The 21,175-nt window shown below is 45.6% G+C and overlaps 1 protein-coding gene across 1 annotated transcript in view; it reads right to left on the bottom strand.

Moving 5' to 3' along the window:
* ELK3 (ELK3, ETS-domain protein (SRF accessory protein 2)) overlaps positions 1 to 4,105 on the bottom strand; it is a 47,573-nt gene extending 43,468 nt beyond the window's left edge. Inside the window, exon 1 of the mRNA XM_011934265.1 lies at positions 3,897 to 4,105. Coding sequence (XP_011789655.1) covers positions 3,897 to 4,103 — 207 coding nt within the window. The 5' untranslated portion in view covers positions 4,104 to 4,105. The remainder of the gene's footprint in view (positions 1 to 3,896) is intronic.
* Positions 4,106 to 21,175: the final 17,070 nt, after the last annotated feature.

Below are 21,175 nucleotides of genomic sequence, written 5' to 3'. Positions count from 1 at the left end.
ACAAAGACTCTGCTCCAATCTTTCTCTCAAGCGAGAGGCCAAGCCACTTAAGACCACCATTTCTGTGAGTCAAAAATGGTCACACGCTGGCAACACACAGAGTCAACTTACACCTATCATCACAGAGTGACACTGGCAAAACGGAAGTAAGCCGTCATCGGAAAATGACAAATAGAGTGTAGTTTTCATCACCTTTTTTTGACATGCCTTGTCTTCCTCCCTTTCTCCATCCCCTCTTTTTTTCCTCTCCCCTCCATTTCCCTCACCCATCTCTTTTCTCATCTTCCTTCCTCTCCCTCTTTTCTTTATAAACTGTATTAAGAGTCTAACTTTCCATCCTACCACTTGAGAGCATTTCATAAGGAAGAATCAAACAGCCATGTGTGCACATCTACATGTGTGCATGTGCATGTATGTGTGTGCATATGGCAATAGCCGTGTGTGCATGTGGACATGTGTGTGTGCAAGTGGGCATGTGCATATGCATGTGTACATGTGTGTGCATGTGGAGATATATGTGGGCATGTGTGTGCACATGTGTACATCTGTGTGGGCATGTATGGGCATGGGTGTGTACATGTGTACATCTATGTGTGCATGTGGGCATGGGTGTGTGCATGCAGACATCGGTGTGTGCATGTGGACATGTGTGTGCATGTGGGCATGGGTGTGTACATGCGGACATGTGTGTGCATGTGGACATGGATGTGTGCATGTGGACATCTGTGTGTGCATGTGGATATGGGTGTGCACATGTGGGCATGACTGTGCGCATGTGGATGTGTGTGTACATGTGGGCATGTGTGCATGTGGGCATATGTGTGTGCATGTGGACATCTGTGCATGTGGGCATGTGTATGTATGTGGGCATGGGTGTGTGCATGTGGGCATGGGTGTGCGCATGTGGACATCTGTATTTGCACATGGACATCTGTGTGTGCATGTGGGCATGTGTGTACATGTGGGCATGAGTGTGTGCATGTGGGCATGGCTGTGTGCATGTGGACAGGTGTGTATGTGTATACTCGTGTGTGTGTGCATGTGGACAGGTATATCTGTAGAAGGAAAGACATGGAGCAATTTCTTCTGGTGGCCAAAGACTACATGACACAACAGGATAGGAGGCTGCTCCTGCCCTTACTGCCAGCTCCAGCTCGATGCTTGGGGCTGCTCATAGGTCATGTGGCCAGTCCCCATGTTCTGTCCGGCAAGAGAGAAAGGGGCAGTGCAGGCAGGGAGGCCACACCAGCCACCTGGACTCCTGACCTTGGACTCTACCTGATGCACATCGTTTGCTGGGATTTTTCAATACTGAAGTTGTTTCTTTCCTTTTTTTTTTTTTTTTTTGTTCCTAAGAGACAGGATCTCTCTCTGTTGCCCAGGCTGGAGTGCAGTGGTGCAATCATAGCTCACTGCAGCCTCAAACTCCCAGGCTCAACTGATCCTCCCACCTCAGCCTCCCAAGTAGCTGAGACTACAGGCACGCGCTTCCACATTTGGCTAATTTTTAATTCTTTGTTGAGACAGGGTCTCGCCATGTTGCCCAGGCTGGTCTCGGACTCCTGGACTCAAGTGATCCTCCTGCCTCAGCCTCCCAAAGTGCTGGGATTAGGTGTGAGGCACCATGCCCAGCCTGAGGCTCTTGGTAATAAACAAAACGTCTTAGGTTGTAATATCCTTTGGACAGCCTGACTGCCTACCTGGAATTCAAGACATTCAAAGGGAAAGGAAATGAATGGCCCAGAAGGCAGGGTGTGTGTGTGCCTTTTGGCTGGGAACCTGGGCGGACCAGCTGGGTTCAAATCCAGGCTCTGCCACTCACTGGCTGTGTGCACCTGGGCAGGTTGCTCGTCTAAGCCTCTGTGTTCTCACGTGTGTAAGGAGGATGATGACGGCAGCACCTGTCTATGGGGCTGTTGTAAAGTTTAAAGGAGACAAGGGGAAGAAGTGCTCAGCACAGCACCTTAGACATCTAACAGAAAGTGCCAGAACATACTTGTTGACTGAAGGCTATGAAACTGCTCTCTCTAGAGATTTAAAAATCTGCCCAAGGGAGATTAGATGTAGTTTAAACAGGAATGGCTTTGCTAATTTTGTGAGCAGTCATTTCCAGCCAGGACATCCCTTCATGCTAAAGAGACACAACCCTTAAGCCCCCAGGCCCAGGCCAGGGAAGAGATGAGTCAAGTCCCAGACACAGAGGGAGGACTTCTTTTTTTGATACCTTGATTGAAAACAATGAAAATGCTTTTTGAGTCTCAAAGCCCAACTTTTAGGCACTCTGCCAGCAGGCAACGGGAGTGCTTTCCTTCAGCAGCCCCAGCTCCCACTGCAGAACTTAGAACCTGGGGAAACACGCAAAACAGTAAGCCGTCTGCGAGGCTTTCAGACAGTGCAATTTGCAAGAAGTGCTTTTATATTTTAGTAGGACTCTGCAGTAAGTCAGGACTAATTAATTGCTACATTAAAGGAGAGCACCTTTAGCATTTCAATGACATAATCACGTGCAATTACGATCATATAAAAGGAACACTTTATAATTAATGATGTCTCTACTTCCTGAAATGTATAATCCTTATGTCTTAAATTCCAAAGAGGCTGGCAGACAGCAGGCCCTAAATATAGATCAGGAACTAATATTTAAATCAGTTTTTAATTCACCTTTTAATATGAATAATAAAACCAGAACAAAAGCTTACCATTATCACGGCTCTAGCTCTTTATGTCTTAGAGACTAAATACTCAGCAACAACAGATTCAAACTGAAATGGTCAACAATTACAGGCCAGAAATGGTTCTCCTACATAGCAATAATTTTGCACTAGCAAGCACATTAAAATTGCTTTTCCAGAAATGCATTAAAACTCACCCAGGCCGGGCGCGGTGGCTCAAGCCTGTAATCCCAGCACTTTGGGAGGCCGAGACGGGTGGATCACGAGGTCAGGAGATCGAGACCATCCTGGCTAACACGGTGAAACCCCGTCTCTACTAAAAAATACAAAAAACTAGCTGGGCGAGGTGGCGGGCGCCTGTGGTCCCAGCTACTCGGGAGGCTGAGGCAGGAGAATGGCGTGAACCCGAAAGGCGGAGCTTGCAGTGAGCTGAGATCCGGCCACTGCACTCCAGCCCGGGCGACAGAGCGAGACTCCATCTCAAAAAAAATAAAAAATAAAAAAAATAAAAAATAAAAATAAATAAATAAAACTCAACTGCCCTGGTTTTGGCAACCACGTTATACTATCACTTAACAAAGCACTCTGCCTCATCTCTATGACTTAAAAATGAACGTGTTTTTTCTTCCAACTAGGGAAGTTTCCCATGAAGCTGCAAGCACCAGGTACCAAGCAGTGTTCTATGTATTAACACGTAATGGCTCGGCTGGTCATCACGACAATCCTGAGCCAGGATTCCTATTCCTATTATTATTCCTATGCTGATTCCTGTTTTTAAATGAGGATACTGAGGCACTGAACTGTTTAAAAACTAATTTGCCAAAGCTACCACCTCCCAGGAAAGGTCCCTTTAATTGAACCACAAAGCAGATAGGATAAACAGACTTTCTGGATTTTAACATGCATTCTGTCATTCGACCAATTCAACATGAGGAAAGCCCCAGAGCCTGCCTGCATCTCATTTCTATTGTTAGCAAAGTTCTTCAGCAAACTCAGACGAAAATGCAGAAGAAACAAAATGTGACCCTCAGGAACATCCAAAGGGCTTGCAGAGGGTGGGGAAAATCCCTACCGCACAGTTTTTCTCCAAAAAGAAGGCATACACTGCCCCTGTTTTATTTCCTAATTTGATTCATCGCACGCTATTATCTTCTTTCATCAGGGAACTACTCAGAGGGGATTCCACCCTCCCCAAGACGGCCTCATGCAAGGTCAAGGGTTTACCTTGTCATAATAGTATCGCAGGGCTCTGCTCAGCTTATCATAGTTCATATTTGTTTTGTTTTTTCGGAGTCCCCACAGCTTGGCCACTTCTTCTGCTTTGAGGAGCTTGAATTCACCATCGTTCGAGGTCCAGCAGATCAAATGCTCATGTTTCTGATCCAGCAGCAACTGCAACAGGAACTGCCACAGCGTGATTGCACTCTCCATACCTGCGGGGAGAGGAGGCCAGGTCAGAGCTGGAGGTCACGATGCCGACCAAACTTGGCGGGGAGAGCGGGGGCTTCAGAATGGGCAACGCAGCTGTCCCCTCCTTCCCCCGGTGAACCCAATAAAAAGTAAGCTTTCACTTCCATCTCAATGGGCCACTCTGAACCGGGAGCCTCCTGGCTGCATTTCTGTAAGCAGCCACAATTCAGAAATACCGGGAGGCCCTGTGGTCCTCCTCTATTCACCACCACATATGTCCCCGCGAGCGACAGCGATGCGTGAGGAATAATGTGGAACCATGATTAATGACGTGACCACTTGCAGAACGGGTCCCCATTCAAACCGTTCCCCACTTAACACAAGTGTCTATTCCCGCCCATCCTATCGATTTCTCTGTGGATCCGTGATACAGTTTGGATGTGTGTCCCCGCCCAAATCTCATGTTGAATTGTAATCCCCAACATTGGAGGTGGGGCCTGGTGGGAAGTGACTGGATCCTAAGAGTGGATTCCTCACGAATGGTTTAGCACCATCCCCCTTGGTACCACACTTGAGTTAGTGACTGAGTTCTCGTGAGATCTGGTCATTTAACAGTGTGTGGCACCTCAGCCCTGGCTCTCTTGCTCTTGCTCCGGCCATGTGACACGCCCGCTCCCCCTTTGCCTTCTGCCATGATTGCAGGTTTCCTGAGGCCTCCCCAGAAACCCAGCAGATGCCAACATCATGCTTCCTGCACAGCCTGCAGACCTGTGAGCCAATGAAACCGCTTTTCTTTGTAAATTATACAGTCTTGGGTATTTCCCTATAGCAACGTGAGAAAGAACTAACATAGTCGGTCTCTAACTAAAATGCTGGACCCCATGCTAAGTGCACTTTATACAGGTGCCTGGAACATCTCTCCTGTGGTTGTGGTATACGTCTACATGTAACTGCCTTTCCTACTATGTGATGAGCTTCACAAGGAAGGGACTTTGCTGGATTACTTTGTATTGCCAGCACTCTGATAACCCACACAATGGTCAAAGCTGCCCAGTCCGTGGATGCTTGTGAAACTGAACGATCACTGCCAATTGCAGAGACCTTCCCTTTCCCGGCACTCATCATGCTGCAGGTCAAAGCCACCATCGCAGGTGCACAGATGGGAAGAGCAATTTCTCCCACGAAGAGACAAAAACCTATACAATGTTATCCTTTTCCTTCAACTCTGGTGTGAACTTTTTAAATGCTATTCCTTCTGGCTAAAGTGCTGTTCCCTCGCTTTGGAGCCTGGTGAACTCTTTCTCATCCATTGTGACCCAGCTCAAATAGGGCCTTCTCAAGGAAATTTTTCCCCACTCCTGGGTAGTTTCTCAATTTCAGGCATTTGAGGACTTCCATGACAACAGGTATTGATTCTAAGTAGTAATAATAATAATAATCCATTTGTGTTATCAATGCTCATTGCATTTTTAAAAAGGTGGCTAGACTGGCCTCAAAAGCTCTGCCACAGATCAACTGTTGTGAGTGGCACAGAGAGCTGGGGATCATCCCCTTAGATGGGAGGGAGACACTGAAGTCCTGTTGAGCAGGGGGTGGGGGAGAGAACCTGGAGTGACAGCAATCCGGGGCTTAGCTCTGGGAGACCTGGAAGCCAGAATAATTGCCTTGGGGAGGGTTATTTGTACCAATATTGTCAACCCCACAACTCCTCTCAATTAAAGGAAAGTAGACTAGGAGCGCTCTCCAATTACCCACAGGGCATTTTATTTAGGGCTCTTTAAAGGGGATATTCTTTACAGAAATCAGTATCAACCACAATGGTCTGTAAGACAGTCACTATCATTTCATTGCCGGGTCAAAACCACCTTTGCATCTCCCGAGTCTTGCAAGCCTCCATTTTGCTGGGATGCATGGTAGCTGACCAGCCTCAACTCCTCCTATGAACCACCCTTCTGATGACTTGGATATGAGCCACAACTTTCTTCTCTTCACTGGCACTAAGAATGGCTAACAGTTGTCGCAAATTCTTGAGATTTTCTTGGCCAAACGCGTCAGTCAGCTTTAACGTGTCTTTGAAACTTTAAGTGCCTGCTCAGATGAATCTGCTCCTAAAGGCAGAAGGCTGCCAGTGGGTTTGGAGGCCTGCAGGGAAGGGGCTGTTGGGCCTCTGCTTGCATGCCAGGTGGGAAAGTGGTCGGCCACCGCCACCCTCCACTTTTAACTGACATCACGTTCCAAATGGGATAGGAGGGCAGCAGAAACATCTATCCGTGTATTTCACACTTAGCGTTTCCACCTGCCTGGCCTCCTCGGAGCTTCCTGCGTGCATGACAGAATCACTTTGCATTGCAATCCAACCCCATGTGTCAGAGACCATGTCCTGGGCATGACTTATGAGAACCCATACTGCAGACTTGTTAAACGTTCTCAGCTCCCCTCTCCTCAGGTGACTGTGTAGCCCTGCACTGGAGTGGCTATGGGAGGAGTGCTGACACTGAGGCTTTGCCATGTGATTGCATTTGGCCAGGAGATGGATGCGGGGAAGTGACAGCATCCCAATGCTGAGCTGGGGTTTTGGGAGGCATCGTAAGTTGGCACTTTTCCTCCTGTGCTACCAGGAAGCTGCTGCCCCAGAACGAGACACATGGAGGTGACCTGAACTCAACCCAAAGTCGGAAGCCAAGCCCCACCCACCCAGTGTCTGAAGCAGCATCAGTGACACTGACCTGTGAGAAAAATCAATGCCGCTGTAAGCCAGTGATCTTGCAGCAACCTGTGACGCAGCACCACTGCGGCAAAAGTTGACTATTACAATACACGATGTCTTGGCTTAAAAAAACAAAATTCCCCCTTTGCTGGGGTGCCGTTGTCTTTACGCTCTAGAGCTTGTGTTCAAAATCATGAGAAAGGCCAGCTGCGGTGGCTCACGCCCGTAATTCCAGCACTTTGGGAGGCTGAAGCAGGTGGATTACCTGAGGTCAGGAGTTCAAGACCAGCCTGACCAACATGATGAAATCCCATCTCTACTAAAAATACACAAAATCAGCCAGGCGTGGTGGCCCGCGCCTGTAATCCCAGCTACTTGGGAGGCTGGGGCAGAATAGCTTGAACCCAGGAGGTGGAGGTTGCAGTAAGCCAACATCGCGCCACTGCACTCCAGCCTGGGCAACAAGAGGGAAAACTCCATCTTTAAAAAAAAAAAAAAAATCATGAAAAAGTATGTTACTAGGTGTGGAGGGATTGGCTGATCACCTCTTTACTGAGAGGCCACACATGGGCTAAGTGGCAGCCATGGGTGCTATGGCCATAGCCTCAGGCAAAGGTAGAGAGAGAGAAAGAAAAAGGAGAGGAGAAAGAGTAGAAAGGGAACAGGCAGAGGAGCAGTGGTGGGGGTGGGGACCTATAGATTTCTGGAATAAAGGAACTCGCCTAGAGAAGGCAAGGAGCTGTTCACTAGGAATCACAGAAATGCCCCCACGGGTTCAACCAAGCTGCAGAGCTTGGGTGGCAGCTGCAGGCACCGGGGACCATCAGAGGATCACTCAGAGGAATTGCTATGCGCAATACCACTCCAGTGGAGGTGACTAAGGGCTCCAGCCTCTCCTGTCTGAGGTGTGCCCAGCCTCACCCCGTGCTGAAAGCCTTGTTCTCCTCTTCTTGTGCTCTCTTGAGCCACTCCTTGACCCTGGTGGATCCACCAGTTTCGATGACTGGGCAGTCACGTAGCCTTCCCGGTGGAAATCTCAGCCAGACATTACTCAGAGCTGAGTTGAAAAACTACTTTCCTGTGAGCTTATCATTGTATCTACAAAGATCAGTCACTCCTGTCTACCTCACGCCAGAAGTCACTCTGGGGTATCGTGGAGGTCGCAGGCAGCTCCGGAACCCACCATCCTCTCTGGCCAGAGCCATCTGCATGATGAAAATGGGTGGGTGTATGTGGCAGAGGTTTGGGTAGGGGGACAGGTGGGCAGTGGGCCACCAGCTGCCACAATGCTCTCCGTATTGTTTTCATTCCACTCGATGTAGTTTAACTATGAGATCAAGTTTCATAATTTACACAACTATTTTCACATACAATCACACTGTACATTCCACTGTGCCTCTGCCAGCTGGAAATTTTGCCAGCTGGGGTGTTGGAAAACACAAACTTTCTACCATTGTGCTGGGAGGTACGCCCTTCCAAAAACCGCTAATGCTACAGATTTTCACGAACTCATCTATGAGTATCTCTCTCACCAGAAAAGAAATTTAAACGATTTTTTTTCTAAAGTAATTCCTTGATACCTAGAATCCTTAATGAAGTCCAAGGTCTTAACAGGCAGGTACAATAAAGCCTATTTATCTGGATGCCACTTTAAGGAATGCGAGTAATTCAGACAGCACTCTGTGGCTTTTATTAAATCAACCGTTGAAGAAAGTGGTTGTACTCGAGATTCACGTTTGATAGATTATTATGCACATGGAGGCCTGCTCTAAGTTAAAATGTTTCATCCGCCTAACTTTACTTAGCTGATTTCCCACCACTCTGAGCTTCAAATATGTAGAACACATAAAAGAAATGCTAGAAATCTTTTTTTAAAAATTCCTTTTATCTGATGAGAAAATGCTTATCTTGGCCAGGCACGGTGGCTCATGCCTGTAACCCCAGCACTTTCGGAGGCCGAGGCGGGCAGATCACGAGGTCAGGAGATCGAGACCATCCTGGCTAACACAGTGAAACCCCGTCTCTACTAAAAATACAAAAAATTAGTGGGGCGTGGTGGCGGGCGCCTGTAGTACCAGCTACCGGGGCGGCTGAGGCAGGAGAATGGCATGAACCCGGGAGGCAGAGCTTTCAGTGAGCCGAGATCGTGCCACTGCACTCCAGCCTGGGTGATAGAGCAAGACTCCGTCTCAAAAAGAAAAAAAAGAAGAAGAAAGGAAAAAAAGAAAATGCTTATCTTTCCCCTGCCTGGACCCCCACTTTTTTAAGATTCAGTGGGTACACGTGCATCATGTTTGTTCCATGGGCATACTGCATAATGGTGGGGGTTGGGCTTCTAGCATACCTGCCACCCAAATAGCCAACACTGCACCCAACACTGCACCCAACAGGTAATCTTGCAGCCCTCACTCCCTCCCTCTCTCCCCACTTTTGGAGTCCCCAGTGTCTATTATTCCCATCCTCATCAGACCTTATTTTGAATGTACAAAATTTTATCAGGTATTTTAATGCCATTCTTTTTGCAGAATTGAACTCTGTGCTTTCATACTGAGGCCCACCAGTCTGCTTTTAAAGGCATCATTGCTCTTACAGGAAGAGGTGCCTCCTTCACATCTGATACTTTCTGGTTTCCTCTGACCTCACCTCAGCCTTGCAGCCTGCAGGGCTTCCTGCCTCTGGCTGGCCTCTCACCATTTCCACCGGCACTGACCAGGACCACGGTCACAGGCGGCTGAGGCCCGAGCGGCCTCCCACCATTTCCACCGGCACTGACCAGGACCACGGTCACAGGCGGCTGAGGCCCAAACCCTCCTACTCCACAGGGCAAAACCACCTGTTACTGCCCCAAATCCTTTCCCTTTGTAATGCAGAGCTGTGATCTGCCATGGCAGAGTGAAGTTAGATGATTGAGAGCAGCTTGTCAAATGTGAATCATATGCATACCTCCTTTAAAGGACAGGAGGTAGGAGGAAAAGTGATACGCTCTCAGTGTTGACAAATTTTTTTTTTTTTTGAGAGGGAGTCTCACTTTGTCGCCCAGGCTGGAGTGCAGAAGCACGATCTCGGCTCACTGCAACCTCTGCCTCCCGGGTTCAAGCGATTCTCCTGCCTCAGCCTTCCAAGTAGCTGGGACTACAGGTGCGCACCACCACACCCAGCTAATTTTTTTTTGTATTTTTAGTGGAGATGGGGTTTCACCATCTTGGCCAGGATGGTCTCGATCTCCTGACCTCAGGTGATCCACCCTCCTCAGCCTCCCAAAGTGCTGGGATTACAGGCATGAGTCACCGTGCCCAGCTGAGAAATTCCTTTGTTAAAAAATAATTTTCAAGAGGGTAAAATCATGGCTCTCATACAGATAGCAAAACGAACACATTCAAGATTTTATTTCACTTATAATTCAGTAGGGAACCAGGCAGACGTTATAATGAGTTCAAAAAAGCATCTGAATAATAGAGGCATTTATAGAAAAAGAATATTGAAATAAATGTGTAAATGGAGACAAAACTAGGGGTGGGAGTCAATGGCACTCTGTAAGACAGAATTCGGCTGTCTATAGAGGAGAATTATTTCACGATCAATTACCTATAGTCAACAACGTTGTAAAACAGCTTCCAAGAAATCAGAATCACATCTGGAGGGAGTCTTCTCTAGAGTCAAGAATGCAGTTTTTCACTGAAGCATAATTCTTTTCTTTTCGACTAGGTCTCACTCTGTTACCCAGGGTGGAGTGCAGTAGCATGATCTTGGCTCACTGCAGCCTCAGCCTCCTGGGGTCAAAGAATCCTCCCATCTCTACCTCCCAAGTAGCTTGGGCTACAGGTATGCACCACCACGCCCTGCTAATGTTTTAATTTTTTGTGGAAATGGGCTCACTATGCTGCTCAGGAGTCTCCAATTCCTGGCCTGATGCAACCGTCCTGTCTCAGCCTCTCAAAGTGCTGGGATTACAGGCATGAGCCATCACATCCAGCTGCGTATCTATTTTCTATAACTCAAAGCAAGTGCCAGTGAAGCACTTTCGTCTATTTGGAAGGTAAGCTCAGATTCCGGCACCCGACTCTCTGGGTTCAACAGCAAAGACTCGTCCTGTCTGGCTGCGAGACTTTGGGGAAGTTACTTAACCTTTCTGTGCCTCAGTATCCTCACAGGTAAAACGGGACTGGTACGATCAAAGTATCTCCCTTACAGGGTTGTTGTAAGAGTTACAGAAGTTACTAATAATGCACTTAAACTACACCTGGAGCAGAGTAAGTGCTACTTAAATGTTAACTACGATTACCTGTTAGGCTACAGGGACTCCTCCTCACAGAGCTGGCAGTGGAGTCACGTGGCCTTCACCGGGCTGGAAGGCATTATGTAGATACTGCACCCACCTGGGCTCTTTGTCCATGAGGCAATGAGCCCCACACAGGCACTGAAATCCAGGGAGACTCTTCAGCCACATGGTGACTGTGGTTTATAAGGTGACTTGGAGTATGCTTCTGTTTTGTAGTCTATCATCAAATGTGAAAGCACAAAAAATCTAAATGCTTGCAGAAATCTCAGATCCCGGAGTACAGATTCTCTGACTCCAGCTTAAGAAACACTGGTTTAAATGCTGACCCTGAGGCCTCCAGGCTGTGTGACCTCAGGAAAGAGGGTCCTTGGGGCTCTCACCTTCCCTGGGGGACACTCTGCTCCCATCTATGTGGCTTCTCTGGAGCGGGAAGGGAGAGTTGTTGGGTCAAAGAGGGAAAAAAGAGACATGTTCTAAATGACAAGCCAAGGGATGATGATGATGACACCGCTCCTGGCCGCTGAGACAGGGCCCACAGGAGGACATTCACGGGCCAGTCAGGGCAAAAGACACAGAGTAGAGAGCCGTGGAAGGGCCGAGAGTAAAGTGCTTGACCTCTGGCACAGAGGGAAGGGACATTTTTGCAGACTCTGAGTGATTATTTTCTACCGTTATTCTGTTTTCAGCTTTTTGCACTTAAAGAATGCAGTTATGAAAATAGTTTGGAGGCCACGCGTGGTAGCTCACGCCTGTAATCCCCGCACTTTGAGAGGCCGAGGTGGGTGGATTGCTTGAGCCCAGGAATTCGAGACCAGCCTGAGCAAGAGTGAGACCCCGTCTCTACAAAAAATACAAAAATTAGCTGTCTGTGGTGGTGCGCACCTGTCCACCCAGCTACTCAAGAGGCTGAGGTGAGAGGATTGCCTAAGCCTGGGAAGTAGAGGCTGCAGGGAGCTGTGATTGCGCCACTGCACTCCAGCCTGGGTGACAGAGCAAGACCTTCTCTCTTTTAAAAAAAAAAAAAAAAAAGTTTTATGTCCCTCTTTAGTCTTTCCAATTTTTTTTTAACTTTGATTCATTCTTTAATCTGACGCAGCCTCAAAGAGAAAGATGCTATTGACAGAAATAATGATCATTCTCATTACGCCGTGCCCGCCTCCGCCTACGCGAGAGCTGTCAGGTCACATGACACGATCCCAGCTTCAGGCATCCCAGCTCCTCCTGCCTCTGTCCCCCAAAAGCTACTGGCCTCTTCTTGGAGGCTGATCGCCTTCCTGTCGGCCACAAGGTGGCGCCAGACGTCTTAATGTGAGTAGGAGCCGCACAAACCTTATGCAAAGTATGAGGTTTTTGCCTCCATTCTTAGAAGTCAAAATGCCCACTTATTTGTTCTTCTTTCTACTGATGGCAACCTAACACTTCCCTTTGCATGTTCCTTGTTTCATTTTTACTGAGGTGGGAGTTGAGGGGGCAGAATTAGTTTTGATTTTCTTAAGCTTGTATGTGGTGGTAATTAAAGAAACAAGGCAATTTAAAAAAAAAAAAAGGCAGTAAGAGCCCAAGAAAAGGAGAAAAACTTCTGGGTAAGGAATAAACAAAGTAGGTGCTCATGAGGTACGTATGTCTTTTTTCGTTTGTTAAACTTTGCATGGTTAGAGGAATGAAGATGGATTTGAACACTTCTGGAAAATTCTGGTGGGTTCAACTCCTCTGCCAGTATCTGCTATGCGTTTCCATGTCATGATGTTATCACTGTCTAAGACAAAGGGTAGAAGCCATTTCATTATAGAAAATGAACCCTGTACTTCAGTCAAAGAACTGGAAGACAACATTTTATATTATTGGGGATCTGCAATAACTCAGCACAGAGTAGTATAGGTATTAAGTAAATAAGGATAATATTTGGAGGAAAAAACCAACTTATACAAGTTCTGAAGTCTTTTTTATTATTTCTGTGAGTTGGAAGATTATTAAATTTTATTTTCAAAGGACATTTAAATTATTTTAATCATTATCATTATGTATAAAAAAGGGATGAGGCCAACTTCGTGTCTCCCAAGCTTTTCATTTATTAAAAAGTATTTGCCTTCTGTGAATATCTACAAATTGTCCATTTAAAAAAGGGTAAACAAAAGTAGGTATTGCTCACCTATTTATTTACCCTTTACAGTCTGCAATGGTTTTTGTTGTTTTTTGGGGTTTTTTTTTTTTGAGACGGAGTCTTGCTCTGTCGCCCTGCCTGGAGCACAGTGGTGTGATCTCAGCGCACTGCAAGCTCCGCCTCCCAGGTTCAAGTGATTCTCCTGCCTCAGCCTCCTGAGTAGCTGGGATTACAGGAGTGCGCCACTGCATCCAGCCCATTTTTGTATTTTTAGTAGAGACAGGGTTTCACCACGTTGGCCTGGGTGGTCTCAAACTCCTGACCTCAGGTGATCCGTCCGCCTCGGCCTCCCAAAGTGCTGGGATTACAAGCGTAAGCCACCGCGCCCGGGCCAGTCTGCAATGTTTTTTAAATAACTCTTCCATCTTGGAAAAGAGAAAGACTGCTGGGATTACATGCCTATACATGTTATATCTAGCACAATGCAAGGATTACTGGGTTTTTAATGAATGGATTACATGCTTGTAATCCCAGCACTTTGGGAGACCAAGGAAGGAGGATAGTTTGTGCCTAGGAGTTCAAGATCAGCCTGGGCAACATGGTGGGAGACCCCATCCCTACAAAAAATACAAAAATTAGCTGGATGTAGTGGCACACACCTGTAGTTCCAGCTACTTGGGGAGCTGAGGCAGGAGGATCACTGAAGCCCAGGAGTTTGGGGCTACAGTGGGCCGTGATCGCATCACTGCACTCCAGCCTGGGCAACACAGCGGGAACTTGTCTTTAAAAAAAAGAGAGAGAGAGATTTTTTAGACGAAATCACTGACAACCACTGAAATAACAACATATGCAATTTACTGTGTGTAAATTACCCCTCTTTCCTTCTGAAACTATGCCGTCTCTGGCTAAATTAGAAGTAACTCAATTGGTTTGTCAGTGACTTTTATACGGGTGAGTTTTCTTTGGAAAAGTAAATGATGGCTTCGTTAACTCCGGCCGAGAAAATGTCTTACAACCATTCTACTTCCTCCCACATAATTCACTGCACCCCACCCCACCACCATGCAATCCAGCCCCATGTTATCCTACATTCTCAGAGTGGGCCCACACTAAGACAGAAAAGGGCCTATTTCCATCTGAGGCTGCCTCCTGTGGGTACCTCTTGATCCCTAACTTAACATTCCAAAACTTTTTAAGATGCCTGGTACAGAGTTTGTTCTTTCTGGGCTTAGAGAAGAAGAGGTGGTCAATCTGCAGGGTACAGAAATAACTGGTTGTCCCAAAGCAGCAAGGCAATTTAAATGAGATGGTATGTGGAAAAAGCATGGCACCACACCAAAGATGAATATATGTTTTAAACCTTCAACAAGGTTTCTATGCCCCCTTCATATATGCCTTATATGAAGCCTTCCACAACACATAAACAGCTATTTATTTTTAGCCATAATTTCACTTGCATTACCCAGCACTTCCAACACAGCCCCTGACAAACAATAGGTACTCAATAAAAAAGGTGTGTAATGAATCACAATTTCTTTGGATCTCAATTTCTCTAAGATGGTATTGTAAGATCTGACTTCACAGACTCTTCCAAAATGAGCTAACGAGCCTAGACAAAATAATTGTATTTTGCTTCCCCCTCCCCAACCCCCGGGAGAAAGATGAACTCCCTCCCTTCACCAGTGTCTTCATTGTGTTGAGTCCTGTATCCCGCCACGTGGCTCACCAGGTAGCAACAAAGAGTGTGCACTGTGTAGTCTTCAACACACACACATCTTCATTTAATCTCTTCTTTGAAAACGTCAGACAAAAATTTTATTGGGTGGTTAAAGGAATATAAGCCTCCTAGATCAAAGCAGCCAACTGGTCACCCGGCCTTCCCAAATTGAGGCTGTCGTTCATGAGAGCTGCTTGGTTAACCACATCCACCTCCCCCTATATCAACATCCCCAGGAAACAGATTTAGAAGTCCTGGGAACTGCAGGGAAAATCTTTTCAGGTAACCCACTGTATTAAAACAGCAGACCATGTCTTGAAAGATGAGTGGGGCTATAAAAACCAGAGGTTCCTACAACCTGCGATAGTCCCTAGGCCCCCTTAGAGTCTCACATGGAAGGACAGGCTCTGCTGACAATGCTTTTTCTTTAAACAGATGGGCTGTTCCTTCCCAGACATTTTTGGACTAAAACCTGAACATTCACTTTCTTTGCAATTGTTTTTGTTGCCTGTGTTGTTTGCATTCTCTTAATTCTGGCTTGAAGCACGTCCCACAGTTCTCATACTTGGTAACATTCAGCTTCCTTTTCTTCTGCAGGTTGCAGGCAGGAAACTGGAAAATGGGCCACAGGAAACCTGGCCTCCTACATCTGTCCCACTTTGTCACTGCAGCTCTGGTTTCATTTTGCCTTGTGTTTTAGCTCTGTTTTAACCTCCAGCACTGCAGCCCAACTCTGCCTTCTGAAACAACACTGAGGTTCTTATCGCCCAAGAAAACTCAGAATTTTTGTTCCTCCCCAAAGAATTCACCCTGTGAATTCAACAGGTAAAAAATGCTAAGCAGATTCTCCTAAATAGTAGTCATTTGGATCAGAGAAGTGATTCATTACATGTAATAAAGCTATTAATAAATCCACAATGAAAATTAGATTATTTCATAATACTGGACACAGCAAAAGTTTTTATTCTGTATTTCCTGTGATTAAGGTCAATGGAAGAGCACAAGTTATTTTAGGTAAATATGATTACGAGTGGTCCAAGGCTGCCTGATGAATTTTAACTTGCTAGGCTTTGATAAATAACATACAAAAATAAGCTATAATCATATTTCATTATAAATATCACATCGTGATATATTTCAAGTTGTTTCATAATATCACAACTATTAAGTTGAACTATAAGAAATTATTGTTTTTGTAGATCAAAACTAGTCAAATACCAGCAATCTCATATATTCAACCTAAAATACATTCACATACATAAAACTGATCTCTCACATACACACACAAACACAATCACATCCCCAGGGCAGTTTCCTCTTCACATATTTGGTCCATGGACCTTTTTGAGAATCTAAAATTCTCTAGGAAAAAGATATATTTATACAAAATATACATAATTTCACCAGGATTTATAAAACTAACTTATAAATTTCAAAGTAAGAACAGTGTTCTAAGAAAACGTTAGCTATTAATATGTCATCCACCACCAGCAATACTGAGATCCCATGGAATTCTCAAGAATAGCGCTCACAGCTAAAGAAATCCATTACTTCATTAAATAGGAGCTTTTCTTTTTAGTGCAATTAAATCTGATGACCACACTTACTATGTACCAGGCATTGTGCTGAGGGCTTCATACATGCTGTCTAAATTTAATACTCTCAGTTGGCTATGCCCATGAGGAACTATGACTTTGAAAGGTGAAATTAGACGCTCATGGCCACACAGGTAAAATGGGCCAACAGAGCCTCATATCCAGGGGCATCTGGCTCCAAAGTCCAGGTTCTTAATCAACGCACATATGCCCCCAGTAGAGGCTTCATTTCTCATATGCACACTTCACTGCTGCTAAGGGAAACGTCTCATTGTAATTTGTGGGAAATACATTCCCACTAGGAATCAAATCAGGACATTTCCTTGTTCATTGCTGGTGTTGCCTCATCTGCGTCTCCAGCTGCTCCAGTTGGGTTCTGTTTCAAGAAAGAATCGTTGAATGCACCCCATCCACCATTTTGTGAACCACTGCCCTCCTTTCAAAGATCTGTATCATGGTTTAAATAGGTTCCAGGTTCACCCAACACTAAATATTAAGCAAGGGTGGCTCTTGATACAAGCGGGACGTTGAGAAGCTCTGCGTTCTGGAAGTCGGTGCCTCCTAGACCTCCCACTCGGTGTGTGTGTGTGCAAGACGATGGAACAGGATGAAAGTCAGAGGAAAGAGAAGTGAGCTAGCCTGGCCCGAGAGGGGCCCCAAACACGCATGCACCTCACATCATGAAACGAATCATGAGAAGCACTTCAAGTGTGAATAGGGACAGGCTGGAATCCCAGGGAAACCATGCATGACAGTATCTGGCAAGGTCCCTAGCACCCAGCAGGGCCTCCAAAACTTTCCTTTAAAAAGAAACACCTCTAGGGAAGCCCTGTTTCAGGGTCTGAGAAAGCAGTGTTCAGGATTTCATGGAGGACCACAACATGCCCTGAAAACAACAGGCTGTTCCGCCGTCAGTGATACTAAGATTTTGCGATCTTTCAGTATGAGCTTTAAATTAATGAGCTCCCTAATCCCCAGTGAGCATCTGGCCCCCCCGACCCCCATACTACTTTTGATTCTTATGTTTCAGAGGCCTTTACTTGAATGGAAAATCTTTTATGCAAATTTTTGTACTATGAATATCAATACAATTCAATCCTGCATACAAGAGAAAAAAGCTGGAGGTCAAAGTATACAAATTCTCATTGCAGCGAAGACCTTAAAAAGTTGTGCCATCTTCTGTGCCTTGGTCAAAGGTAGGGAAAAAAAAAAAGGAGAAAAGAGTCATGTGAGCTACAGCAGGGATGTTAACTTCTGTATTTCAACCTTCTCTGTAGAAGAGGCAAAGTCAGTCTCATTTCTCTCCTTTATCTGCTATCAAACTAAAAGACTTCTTTAAAGTATTTGAAGGTAAAAACATATAATCCTTTTGATCAATACATTGTATAAATGATCTTTAAAATAGGATGGAACAATGTATTCAGCTTTAAAGATAGCACTGACAGAAGTATTTTCTTAAATCTATGGTTGTCAATGTAAGAAAATGTTTATTTACTTAAAGATGGTTTTACAAAAATCAAAATAAAGGAAATCTTACAGACCACTTCCACTAGAATGAAACCCTAATCTTTCTGATAAACTTGAAAGCTTTTCTGTGCTAAAGAAGAAGCTGATGAAAGTCGAAATTATTTACCCAGTGCAATGAGAACATTTTTGCATGGATACAAAATGATGGTGGTTTTTCCACATCCAGAAACTGAAACATTTCCTGCCAGAGCATCCTCCAAACTCTTCTATTGTGTTGAAACTGTAAAATCTTTCTAAATCAGGACTTCCTCCTATTATGCTTTAGAGGCGTCTTTCTGGGAAGGGTAGATCCAAGGCAAAAGGTAGGAATTCCTGCAGCACCACCCAGTGGAAACATTACAAAAAAAAAAAAAAAAAGGCAAGATAAAGTATGTTTAATAAAAGAAAATCTCATGTGTTAGCTCCTCACTCAAACTCTGGACACCACTCTTTTTGCATCAATGGCAACCTGCAATCTGTTGTGCTTACAAACGGCCTTGAACATCACGTCTGCCCTGTCTCTGTTTTGCACGTGTGCACACACACCGCACCATGGCAGGGTCAGGAAGGATGGTGCACCCCTGGGGAGGAAGGGGTCCCAGGTGGGGTCAGGTGTGGGCTGTGACATCACCCCTTCCTCTCAGAAGGATCCCCAAGGGATCCTGGGGACCGGGAAGTCTGCACAGCTGTGCTGGGCACCCCAGTCCTGATGCAGCAGTGAGTGTTTCCTGGCAGAGAGGTGCCCAACCATCTGTGCACCTTCCCCTTCCCCTGGCCCGGCTGCACCTGGCCCGGGCCACCTCTAACATCTGCACAGCCATTCTACCTCCCTGGTTCTGTCCTGGAGAGAGTTGTAGAGCCTCTTCCTCCCCTCGCAGCTCCTTTCTCCAGTCCCTGCAAAACTCCCTCCGGTGTGAGCATGACTTCTGCTCCCCTGACCTACCAAGGCCACAGTGCATCTCATAGCCTCCTTGGAGGTCATTTGAATCTGATTGCACTTAATTTACTGCCTCCATCAAAACTCGTCTCTCTTCACCAGTGCCTGCTTCTCACAATGCATGACACATCAGGCTGTAATTTTCTTGGGAACTGGATGAAGCAACAAGAACCCTTGACCCTCTCCCTTTCAGCTCCTTCACAGAAAGCCCTGGCAGTGGCCTGGAGGAGAGACGCCATTGCACGCTCTTCTCAGGAAAACTAGGAACTTTCTTGTCTTCTCTGTAGAACTTAAAATGACAAAGTAAACTCAATCATTTCTGGATGGTTAAGTCACTAAAAAAAAATTGCCCTCTGGCTGGGTGCAGTGGCTCAAGCCTGTAATCCCAGCAATTTGGGAGGCCGAGGTGGATGGATCACCTGAGGTCAGGAGTTCAAGACCAGCCTGGTCAACATGGCGAAACCCCATCTCTACTGAAAATACAAAACTTAGGCGGGAGTGGTGGCGGACGCCTATAATCCCAATTACTAGGAAGCTGAGGCAGGAGAATCGCTTGAAGCTGGGAGGTGGAGGTTACAGTGAGCCAAGATCACGCCACTGCACTCCAACCTGGCAACAAAGTGAGACTCTGTCTCCAAAAAAAAAAAACTGCCCTTTAACATCAGCCTACCTGGAAAGTTAACCTTTCTCCCTTTCTAGAATAAATCCACTGAAACTATTTTTAATCCCTCTTTTAAATGGTACACAGGGCCGGGCGTGGTGGCTCAAGCCTGTAATCCCAGCACTTTGGGAGGCCGAGACGGGTGGATCACGAGGTCAGGAGATCAAGACCATCCTGGCTCGGTGAAACCCCGTCTCTACTAAAAAAATACAAAAAACTAGCCGGGCGAGGTGGCGGGCGCCTGTAGTCCCAGCTACTCGGGAGGCTGGGGCCGGAGAATGGCGTGAACCTGGGAGGCGGAGCTTGCAGTGAGCTGAGATCTGGCCACTACACTCCAGCCCGGGAGACAGAGCGAGACTCCGTCTCAAAAAAAAAAAAAAAAAAAAAATGGTACACAGATATGGCAAAGGATAACAGTTGGCTGAGCTAGACACTGTTTAGAGTATATGATCAGCGTTAACACTTTACAGCATAACATATTTGAACTGCTGATAATTTATTATGCAAAGGGTTCATTGTAGTATATACATCTTTTCTTTCTTTTTCTGAAGTTTAACATTTGCCAAAACATGTCAAGGTTTAGTTGGCTAATACTGACATTACCCAGTCTTTGGGTCCTACTCTATATAGTACTCTTGCAAAATGGTTATGAGTTGCTGGTATTTATGACCGAGGGATCACCATCAACATCTTTAGAGGTTTTTGAGAAGCACAAAGAGCTGCCTTACAGAGGTGATTCCTGAAGCAAGGAACTGGTTAGTTTCACTGTTTTTCCTTCGTGCTCTTCTCAACAAAACTCTTTCATGGTTTAGGAAATGCAAATTCCAGGCATAAACATTTATACATAAATCTGGTATGGTAATACATTCGCTTTGGAAGAGAACTAGAAAAAACAGTGACTCTGCAGTCTTCAAAATATCATCACCTGCTCATGTGGTGGACATGTGTGGGGGATTTCAGCTGCGTCTGAAGTCACGAAGGTAGTCACTAGCCCTTTAATAGCTTTACCCTCCCCATATGCATATGTCTTGCTCACATTTTTGTACAACGGACATCAAGTCAAGCTGCATATGATGGTTATGGTGCCAAATGCAGAGGGATTCTAAGTATATAGGACCTCTAATAAAATTATTTTTAACAGGAAGTAAAAATACAGTGATGTTAAGGTAAAAGTGCAAGCACAAGCCCTCTCACCTCTCATTCACTGTCTGTTTAAACCAAGCCCAACTTGTAGACAAAAAACTGTAAGTGGAACACACTTTAAAACAGCTTGGTGTTCCTGGTGGGTACTGTTATTTCCAAAACTTGCAAAAATAAGACAGTGAGTGATTTCAAAACTTAGTAGTCTTCTCCTAATGCCTCATATTTAAAACAGATATTTTAATTAACCATCAAGATGCACTGAATAAATGAGGAAAATAACATTAAAACTGTCATTGAGGGACAGACCAACTGTTCATTCATTCATGTCCAGGGAATGGTGTTATGCAAAGACCACCAAAAGCATCTGATGGAAGAGTCTGGCTATTAGTGGGCATTAGCATCAAATATCAATCTGTACCCCAAAGCATCCTCGCTGCCCTTAATTCC

The sequence above is a fragment of the Colobus angolensis genome, unplaced genomic scaffold (genome assembly GCF_000951035.1).
Source record: "Colobus angolensis palliatus isolate OR3802 unplaced genomic scaffold, Cang.pa_1.0 Scaffold10, whole genome shotgun sequence".
Classification (NCBI taxonomy): Eukaryota; Metazoa; Chordata; class Mammalia; order Primates; family Cercopithecidae; genus Colobus; species Colobus angolensis.
The sequence above is the reverse complement of the archived record's forward strand: the minus strand, read 5'-3'. Positions and strand labels throughout refer to the sequence as shown.